We start from the raw sequence: 11,054 nt of genomic DNA on the forward strand, positions 1-11,054 counted from the left end.
CCACCCATGCTGACCCTGCTCATGCACTCCTGCTTACCCTTCTCATCCACTCCTGCTGACCCTTCTCATCCACTCCTGCTGGCCCCCTTCTCATCCAGTCCTGCTGACCCTGCTCATTCACTCCTGCTGACCCTGCTCATCCACTCCTGCTGACCCTGCTCATCCACTCCTGCTGACCCTTCTCATCCACTCCTGCTGACCCTTCTCACCCACTCCTGCTGACCCTGCTCATCCACTCCTGCTGAACCTGCTCATCTACTCCTACTGACCCTGCTCATCCACTCCTGGTGACCTTTTCTCTCTCTCAACCATTGCCCTTCCTATTCTCTTGCCTTTCTCAGGTAGCCACATCCTCTGAATGTTCATGGTTGTGATGGCCTTGTCACATTCAAAGACAGATTTTCATGGCACTTCTCTCCATATTCTAGCTCTTACGATCTTTCTACCTCAGCTTCCATGATGTTCCCTAATCCTTGGAGGAGATGCTATCCATGATTCCTTTAATGCTTTGCACTCCACAGTTCTCTATCCATAACACGTTGGCTCTGTTGTTAGTCCCTGCATTTGCTATCACTCTCTAGAATGAGGAAAGAAGATCTTTGACCTAAGCCGTGAGCAGAACTATGATTATAAACATAAAGACCTAAAAGGGAGTTTGCATACTTGTCCATTTAGCAGGATCTCAGCAGTACATTCTAACCTAGGGCCTATTACCTCCAGCTATATGCTTTGGATTATGTGAAGAGTGCCAGGCATGCAATGAACTAGTGGTTGCTCTCCACAAACTGATTTAGGATAATCAACCTTTTTTTTTTTTTCAAAAACGTGTATTTGAGCCATGAGACAGAAGGTAATACAGGCACATTACTGTTCTTTCATTGAAAATAAAACTTTTATGCAATGTATTCTGATCACAGTTCTCCTCTCATCTCCTCCCAGATACTCTCAACACCCTATCCTTCTATAATACACCCCATTGAAGAAGATAACACTAACATGATCCATTGAATATGAGGAAGTCCAGCTGGTCTCTAATTAGAAGTTTCACCCAGGCTGACTAGAATTCATAACTGGAAAAGATCCAGAAAACCTCTACCTGCTCTGTCTCAATCTGGGTCAGATCTTGATTTAAGAAATACACTGCCTGCCTCATGAATATGTAAATGAGAATTGGGATCTCCACACCCCTGAGAGCAACAAAAGAGCAGCCTCTGTCCACAGTCCCTGAGCACACAGATTGTCAACATGCACTGGAGATGGTCATCCGCTACATTTTGGCAGCAGCTACAGGTAAATGGATCTCCAGCCACAGACGAGAAAGAGAGAGAGAGAGAGAGAGAAAGAGAGAGAGAGAGAGAGAGAGAGAGAGAGAGAAGTGACAATGGCATCCTCTGTACAGCTGTCCACTCTCAGGTTTAACTGTGACAGTCTGGGGTTGAATTGAGAACTCCTAGAGCTTCAGCACAGGAGTCCTGCAAGGAGTTTGACTCAGATAGCTTCCTCAGTTTCTCTGTGAATTGGCTGAGGCAGGAGCATGGACATGGGCTTGAATGGATTGGAAACACACTCCCAAGCACTGGCTGACCACACCATGGACAGAAGATTCAGGACAGAGCCACCCTGGATGCAGACACAGACTCCTTGGAGCACAGCACCTGTCATCTGAGGACTCTGCCGTCTATTGCTGTGCAAGGCACAGTGTCAGCTCACATCTGAGGTGTGTCAGAAAGGAGCAAATGTGTCTGGAGGAGCAAGAAGCTGCCTTGGGCCTGAGAGGACAGGGAAGTGTATCCCAAAGACTTGCTCAAAACTTGTGGTTAATGACTGAGGGAAGGAACACCAGGACTAACAATTATTCTCTTTGCATAAGGAGTTTTCCAGGTAACCTTGCATGTAAGAGTCAGAGAGCAGAAGTTTTACATTAATGAACTTGTTTCACATATTCCCGTACTGATGGTAATGTGAGCACAGGTTTCCAACATTATTGGGTCAGTTTCTTGGGTAGAAATATTTCACCATATATTGCATCAGTGTCTAATTCCTAGGAGATGACCAACTTTGCTGCTGAATTACTATTAACAAAATTCCTTCAACAACCCAGTTTGTCTTCATGATATTTGAGGGGTGGGTCCAAATATAACCATTTATCCTGATTTCACATGCATTGTATTCCCTAGTCCTTATACCCTGCCCTATAAGCCTGTCACAGAACACTGACTCACAGTGACACAAGGCCATCTCCTTCACTCTTTGGAACACAGGAATGTCACAGTCATCCTCCTTGCTTTACTTAAGATGTCTTTAGTAATTACAGATGCTGATTCATGAAATTTTTCAAGATGAATGAGTTGCAGATGTTGTTTATAACTTCTGCCAGAGGATATTCTAGAGATCTCCAGAGACATATCCAAACTGTTTTTCCCTGCACCTGAGATATCTGACCAGTGAGGAAACAATGATATATCAATCTGTGAGTGAATCAGAGTGGGAAGATCAGAACCGGGATCCAGATAAAAGTCTCTTTGCAAAGGGTGTCAGGAATAGTGCAGATGGTGCTCAGGACCTTCAGTTTTGTTCAGAAGCATCAACTATAGCACAGTGACAGAAAGAATTATTGGGTGTTAATGATCAATAAAAACAGGCTGAAATCAGTGGAGAAGGATGAAATAATCCACAGAGTAAAGAGTGAGTGAGAATGCCAGAAATCAATGTGTGCATGTATTTTACAGAAACTCTTACCCATTTTCACACACATTGCACCAGCTCAGGCCATATTGTGATCCTCACATTAGTTAAACTTAGGAGAAAAAGCTCATGTCATCTTTAGTGATGTCACTAAATCTAGACTTTGTGAATGAATTCAGTGGTGATAGGAAAATGTCTTTGTAAATACATACAGATTAATCAGTCCAAACACATTGCCACCCATGATAGTCACTAGCAGCCCACCATACTGGAGTATGAAGCACACCATTATGTACATTACCCAGGACAACAGAGATGCTGAAAGCCAAAGGAAGCACCTCCTGTATCTTTAATTTGAGGGATAACTGTTCCTCTTCCTTGAGAAGAGAATATTATCCTGAGTGTTTTAATCAGTGTTCTGACAGTCCACAGGTCATCTTATCCATTCTGTTCAGTAATAGAAGAGAAGATATGCATCAGACTGGTTCCAGCTTCTTTCATTTTTCAATAATAGGTGCATCTGATTCATGACCTGATATTAGAGGAATATACATGAATAGCCTAAATTTATGTAGTATGTAATTTTGTATTAATGTTTTGACTATACTTCAGACATTGAAACACACATGCACATATATCCCTACATAGTGCTGCTAGATTGTCCCATACCTGGGAGCATATTCCAAATCCATGCTTCTTCCATGAAAATGTTCAGCTTCTGAATAGCTTAACTAACTCATGCACTGTCCAGGAATAAGAGGACTCTGAAATTGGAAAGGTAGACCTGGAGAGAGAAAGCTGTGTATGTACACATATCCTCCACCCATGAGGATCCTTATAAGACCTCCCCTCACCCCTTATTCCTCTAAATGCATGCAAATACAGTGTGGGAAACAGATTGAGTCACAGTGCATATTTGCTTAGTTTCCACTTCATTTGCAATTTGAATAAATTTTTCTGCAACTGTTAACTTTTTTTGTGAATACCACAACAGTTCATCTTCCTTCTGTTGACAACTTTATCTGCATGTCTTAGGAGTTCATACATGGATATATGGGGGGCTGTATATGAGCTTCAGACTCATTATGGTTCTCTGACATCAGGTGCTCTGTCCCAGGTAAAGTCTGAAGAAGGTAGTCCAGACTTTGTTCTCTCCTGTTATCACCTTAATACACATGGAAATTGCTAAAGCTGGATCCAACTGTCTTCAGGGAGGAGGCTGCCATTGAGAAGGGCATTGATGATAGTATAGAAACATCTTAACATCAATCTCTTAAACATCCAGTCAGCACCTCCAGATAAACAAGAGCCATTTCTCCCTGCAGATGAGCTCTGTGAGCACTGATTGATGTTGAAGGGTTGTGTTACTGATCCAGGGAGACAGTGCAACTTCAGTGTAAGCCATGACAAACCAACCTGCAGGGGAGCTCCTGACCAGCAGGGGGCACAATGGAACCAAGAATCTCCAGTAGAGAGATGAGGTTGGTGTGTGGGGGACTCTGTATCATCTGTGGTTTCCTTTTTTGAGTTCACTAGCAGTTCTGCATCTGCTGTGATTGACATGTGTCATTTCCATAGTCAAGTAAGATTCTTTGTTAAAGTCATCACAGATTTTTTATTTTCTTGTTTATTTTATTCAGTTTTCATTTACTTTTATCAAGTTTCTTTGTTTGTTTGTTTTTGGTTTATTTGAGATGGTGTTTCTCTGTGTAGTTTTGGTGACTTTCCTGGATCTCACTCTGTAGACCAGGCTGGCCTCAAACTCACAGAGATCTGCCTGGCTCTGCCTCCTGAATGCTTAGTTTAAAAACATGCACCACTACCACCTGGCTTAAAAAAGCTTTTTTTAAAAAAAAAATAAAACATTGATACACTGTGTTCTGATCACTAATTCCCCATACCCTACTCCTCCCAGATCCCCCTTCTGTCTTCTCCTACCTAACTCCATGCTCTTTCTTTTATCTGTAGGAAAAAAAACCAAAAAGACAGAAAAAATTAAAATAGGGATTAAAACAAAACAAAAATAAAATGATACGTACTGTCACATTCAAGCATACGCAAAACCATGAAAACACAGCTCTGTAACCATGTTGTACAGGCAAAAGACAAATGAAACAAACATGCACAATGTGATATGAGAGAAAACATGTATAAAATACCATTGGGTTCATTTTGTGTTGTCCTTCTACACGTGGGAATGTGTCAGTCCTTAAGTGTGGTTGATATACCCAATGAGACTCTGTGAATGAATACTATGCTTTCATTATTTATAGAAACTTCTTGATTAAGGGTGAGAGCCAGTGTCCATGTCCCCCTGTCAACACTGGGGCTCTAGGCTCTGTGCATGCTGTCATAGTCTCCGTGAGTCTGCATGTGCCTTATTCCTGTTGTGTCTAGAACACAGCTTGCTTGGAGTCCTACAACCCCTTTCTGACTCTTACAATCTATTCAGATTTTAAATGCTCAGAAATGAGACCTAACTAGAGAGTTTTCACGGGCAACCCAAAGCGCTGTCATTACGTCATACTGTTCTGAGCACCCGCAGAGCCACTGTGACCACGGACTCATATGGAGTCGTCTTGTGCCTGGACCCGAGGTGCCCACCCGTGCAGGTGCCTGTGTGCAAAGACTCTGAAGTGAAACTAAGGTACAAATCATATCCATGTACTTTCTGTTCAGCTTTCTGTACGCATAATCTCACATAACCATAGAGAACGGTCAGCACCAGACCACTGAGGCAGTACTAATAACTACACTGAAATTCTTATCTAGCCATCTCTCCAGCTTTGTATACCCTTTTCTTAAAGTTATTATTTTTGGTAAACATATTATATCAACAGATGCATAAAACTTAAGCGAAATCTGAATACAAATTTATTCTATCAGCACTAATAAAATCTTAAATGTAAAATTAGGCAACTGTAAAGTGTTCATAATTTCCAGACATTTTGCTACAGAAATAACATTGTAATTTGACATCTCTTTACTCCACAGTGCACTTTCCTTGGTTCCCAGCTCCCCTCTTTGTTTTGCTGTGCCACATGTATTCTGTGTCCTCTGCAGTCATATTTATTACTTACATTGTAAGATACCGTATTTCAACATAGCTTTCTTTTAACCTTAATATTGGTTTAGCTGACTTCAACCCTCATTTCTCCATTTTCCAACACCACTTCATGTTTGAACATTTAGGTCTCTACTAGCTACCCTATCTGCTTTCATTTTATCTCAAAGTTTAGTATATCTTTTCCCTTATTTCCCAAGACCCCAATGACACATTTCTAGTCTTTTGGCTTCTACAATTAATCCCACAATCCTAAACATTCCAATTGACAACTACTCACAGTAGAAAATACATAGCATTTGTCTTTCTGTATCTGGGTGATCTCACAGCATATTTTTCCAGGTCCATTCACTTTCTCTAGATTTTATGATTCATCCTTTACCCCTGAGTAATATTCCATTATTTATATGTCCCACATTTTCACTACCTATTTATTCTGTGTTGGGAACCTAAGTTGCTTCCATTTCCCAGATGCTATGAGGACAGCAGTGACAGACATGGATGTGCAAGTGTCTCTGAAATAAGATGTCGTGTCATTTAAGTACATTCTTGGGGGGATAGGTGGGATGACGCATTATTTTATTCATTATTTTTTGGTGAGAACTTCAAACTTATTTCCAAAGTCACTGCACTAGTTTGCACTCCTATCAAGGGTGAACAAGGGTTACTCCCTCCCACTCCATGCCAGCATTTGGTGTCATTTGTTTTCTTCTTTGTGCTTATTCTAACTGAGGCGAAAACATAGCATTAAAGATGTTTTAATCTGCATTTCACTATTAGCTAAGGACTTTGTTTGCAGGACATAGAGAAACCAACTGTGAACTGAACCAGAAATTCTCCCTTCATTCTAGGTTTTCTAGGGCAGGAAGGTGCTACACAGCCTACAGGGAGAGAAAAGACACTAATGATCTTACACAGTACAGATTGAAATATCAGTCTTCAGGTAAGATGTATCCACTAGTGCCTGACTATCATGTAGTGACCAACTACTTTTTAATTCTATTTGTATCCTGCTCCATAGGAAAGATTTATCCAAGGTAAACATGTTCAAAGATCCATGGATATGGAAAACATAGTCTTACTAGATCCTATTGTATTGCTAATGGTCAAGTTGTCAACTGCCTTATGTGGTTGATATATTGTGCACCCTAATAAACTTATGTGGGGGTCAGAGAACAGAACAGACACTATATTAAACATAGGTTTAGGCAGTGGTAGCACATGCCTTTAATTCTAGCATTCCAGAGGCAGAGATTCGTCTGGATCTCTGTGAGTCCACAGCCACACTGGAAGCAACCAGGCTTGGTGACACATGCCTTTATTCCCAGGAAGTGATGGAAGGAAGCAGAAAGGTATATAAGGTGTGAGGACCAGGAACTAGAACCTTTTTAAGCTTTTACCTTTTAGCAGTAGTTCACCTGAGATCAATTCAGATGAGGATTCAGAGGCTTTCTGTCTGAGGTAACAAGATTAGCTGAGGCTTTTTCAAGGTAAAGTCAGCTGTGGCTTATTCTGTTTCTCTGATCTTTCAGTGTTCACCCCAATACCTGGCTTCAGGTTTGTTTTTATTAATAAGACCTTTTAAGATTCGTGCTACAGCCTTCTAACACTTATATTAATGCTACTCTAAGCCATGATCACAGAAGCTTCTGTGTGCCGTGTAATGATCAATGCAAACATTAACAACTGGTCAAAGTGCCGAGAATGAATGATGGAGTACTCCACAAAGAAGGAGAACAAGGATTAAGAGTCCATGATAAATGAAGACCACATGGGAATAGGAAGAAGCAAAGTGCTAGAGAGGTCCCCAGAAATCCACAAAGATACCTCCATAATAGACTACTGGCAATGGTCGAGAGAAAGCCCAAACTAACCTACTCTGGTGATAGGATGGCCAAACACCCTAATTGTCATGCTAGAAATCTCATCCAATGACTGAGGGAAGCAGATGTAGAGATCCATGGCCAGGCCACAGGTGGAGCTCCAGGAGTCCAATTGGCGAGAAAGAGTAGGGTTTGTATGAGCAAGAATTGTTGAGACCAAGATTAGAAAAAGCACAGGAACAAATAGCCAAATTAATGGAAACACATGAACTATGAACCAATAGCTGAGGAGCCCCCAACTGGATCAGGTCCTCTGGATAAGTGAGACAGTTGATTAGCTTGAACTGTTTGGGAGGCACCCAGGGAGTGGGACCTGGACCTGCCCTTAGTACATGTGCTGGCTGTTTGGAACCTGGGGCTTATGTAGGGACTCTTGGCTCATTCTGCGAGGAGGGGACTGGACCTGCCTAGACTGAATCTACCAGGTTGAGCTGAATCCCCAGGGGAGTCTTTGCCCTGGAGGAGATGGGAATGGGGGTGTGCTGGGGGAAGGCAGGGGAGGCTGCGGGAGGGGGGAGGACAGGGGAATCCATGGCTGATATATTAAGTTAAATTAAATTATAAAATAAAAAATTAAAAAAAAAAGAATGACGGAGTACTCAGCCACAGATGAGTACTATATCTACATCATCCTCCCACCAAAGGGGAAGAACCACAATATAGGTGTGATTGGAAAGAATGTAAGATACAGAATATGAAGTAGCTAGTCATGGAATTCTATCTTAGGACTTGGCATGGCCATTATGCAAAAGAACTCACAGCAGCTATAGTTACCAGCCCAAGACCTGAGCAAAACAAGCCAATCACAATTGCAGCATGTAAGCTTGTGAAATACCTGGGCAGGTAAAGGTCTATGCAAAGGTTAGCATTATTAGTTTGATTGCTTGGACCAATATGATAGCATACAACAACTGAATTCCACATGTTCCTTTTTCTCACAACTAAAGATAGTATAACAATTTTTAAAATTCTTACTTGGATGAAAAGAAACTCCTGAGGCCCTACACCCTGCTGGGGATCTATTGGCATATGGTGAATGATGAGGAAAATATAATCAAATTTCTTTGAAAGGTTTCTGGAGGTTTCCTATACATTAGTGAATGAACCCATCTATATGTACATAGATAGTACTGACTGGACTCACAGTGTTATGAGTTAATGAAACAAAAGAGGTCAAGAAGTTGGGAGAAAACCTTATTGGAAGATCCCAAGAGGAGTAAGATGGGCATACTAGGGGTAGATATGATCATAATATATTTTATACATGAATTGAAATTTAAAAGAATAAAAATTATGAAATTTAAAAATAACAATTTTACATATGTTTAGAATTGTCATAAATATATTTTGTACACTGTGTATATTTCCCTCATAATTTCTACTCTTTATTTCCTTTCCCCTCATACTTTACCTTTATTATACTAGGCAATTTCACTTTTACATCATTATGTGTATGCATTCATAGTTGTATGTAAGTATGCAGTATCTATAAAGTCCTAATGAGAGTCTCATTTAATGTCACTGTTTCTGAGATGCTCTTAATACATTTATCTCTAGTTTAATCCATTTTTATAACTGATGTGAATTGCATATTCCTTGAAGATGAAAAACTTCTGTTCTGTTGTTTATATCCTCTTCTTGATGAAATCTTCTGTTGACAGATAGTTTAATTCCATTATTTAGTTATTGTCATGTTGCTGCAATAACCATTGTGCACATATTTCTGAAGTATATCTCCTTTTGATCATTTTGGTGAGTTTCTTAGTATATAATATGTTGGAAAGGCAACTATTAATTGCATATATCTATAAGCAGGTTGTAAATTCTCATAAATCAGCAGGTTTTAAATTTTCCATCACCACCACCACCATCATCACAACCACCATCTGTAATTCAGTCTGACAAACTTGTCACAAAGTAGAGCAACTGCCTCAGGTCTCACATCTACTGAGAGCTTAGGTCCTGATGTTATATACTCAGCATCTGCACAGGGCTCAGGGAAGGAGCATGTTATACATTTACTCAGAGAAGATTAGGACTTGGCTCTCAGCATCAAGTTGCCTGACCCAAGTGTCCTCTACCTCCTTCTGCAGCCGGACTAGGTCCTTATCTAAGAAATCTTCTGCTCATGAATATGCAAATTACTTGAGTCTATGGTAGTAAATTCAGGGATTTCCACGCTCCAAAACAACTTATGACCACTGTTCTCTCCACAGTCACTGAACACACAGGTCCTCACCATGGGATGGAGCTGGATCATCCTCTTCCTCCTGTCAGTAACTACAGGTAAGGGGCTTTCCAGTTCCAAACCTGAAGAAGGAACACGGACTGAGGTGACAATGACATCCACTCTGTCTTTCTCTCCACAGGTGTCCACTCCCAGGTCCAGCTGCAGCAGTCTGGGGCTGAGCTGGTGAAACCTGGGGTCTCTGTGAAGTTGTCCTGCAAGGCTTCTGGCTTCAACATCGTTGATACCTATATGCACTGGGTGAAGCAGAGGCCTGGCCAGGGCCTGGAGTGGATTGGAAGGATTGATCCTGCAAATGGTAATACTGAGTATAATCAGAAGTTCCAGAGCAAGGCCAAACTCACTGCAGACACATCCTCTAATACAGCCTACATGGATCTCCGCAGCCTGACATCTGAGGACTCTGCGGTCTATTACTGTACAAGACACAGTGTTGCAAACCACATCCTGAGTGTGTTAGAAACCCTGGAGGAGCAGGAAGCTGCCCTGGGACTGAAATTACAGAGAGACTAGACTGAAGACTTGCTCAGAAATAATCATTTTAAGTGACCCTTTGTCTGTTATTTCACATCTTACAGGGTCTTTGTCAACTTTCAAAAGGATTGCTGAGAATAAAGTGATGCTGATTCTGGATGTCCTTAGAGTATACCATACCTTAACCAGCTATTTACCAGGGAACAGATCAATTGACATGATTATTTTTTCATAAAGTAAAATAGGATGAACTGTGACAATACATTATAAAATCAATATCTCTTAAATCTGAGGAACAGGAACTATTGCTGGAGTAGCTGGCAATAAACTGTAATATGAATTAGGCAAGTAAAAGACAAATCAACAGCATATGTTCAAACAAGGCTCTTTTCACAATCCAATTTGGTTTCCCTAAAACAAGCAAAGGTAGTTTGTTGGAAAAGGTCTCCATAGATTTTGGGGTAGGTGTCTTAATCTCTCCTACAAAATGTAATTTTATGTCTCTAGTTATTGACACATCTGCTTATGAATAGCTTTTGACAGTAGTAATCAGATATCGTATTTTTTAGGGTTAAGGATGGAGCTGAGTGTCATATCGAGTCCCCAGGCTGTGGAGTCAGCTGCTTTGACAACCAGCTGGGCTCCTGCTCAGAAAGCACTGGGGAAAGAGCAGTGGATTCCAAGCTGGGAATGTAGAGAC

General features: G+C 41.1%; 1 gene segment (V, D, J or C); it reads left to right on the forward strand.

Annotated features, from left to right (window-relative positions):
* Positions 1 to 9,807: 9,807 nt before the first annotated feature.
* LOC114686628 lies at positions 9,808 to 10,393 on the forward strand. The segment is given in 2 exon segments: positions 9,808 to 9,918; positions 10,002 to 10,393. Coding segments are annotated over 2 exon segments (438 nt in total).
* Positions 10,394 to 11,054: the final 661 nt, after the last annotated feature.

The sequence above is a fragment of the Peromyscus leucopus genome, chromosome 14 (assembly GCF_004664715.2).
Source record: "Peromyscus leucopus breed LL Stock chromosome 14, UCI_PerLeu_2.1, whole genome shotgun sequence".
NCBI lineage: Eukaryota > Metazoa > Chordata > Mammalia > Rodentia > Cricetidae > Peromyscus > Peromyscus leucopus.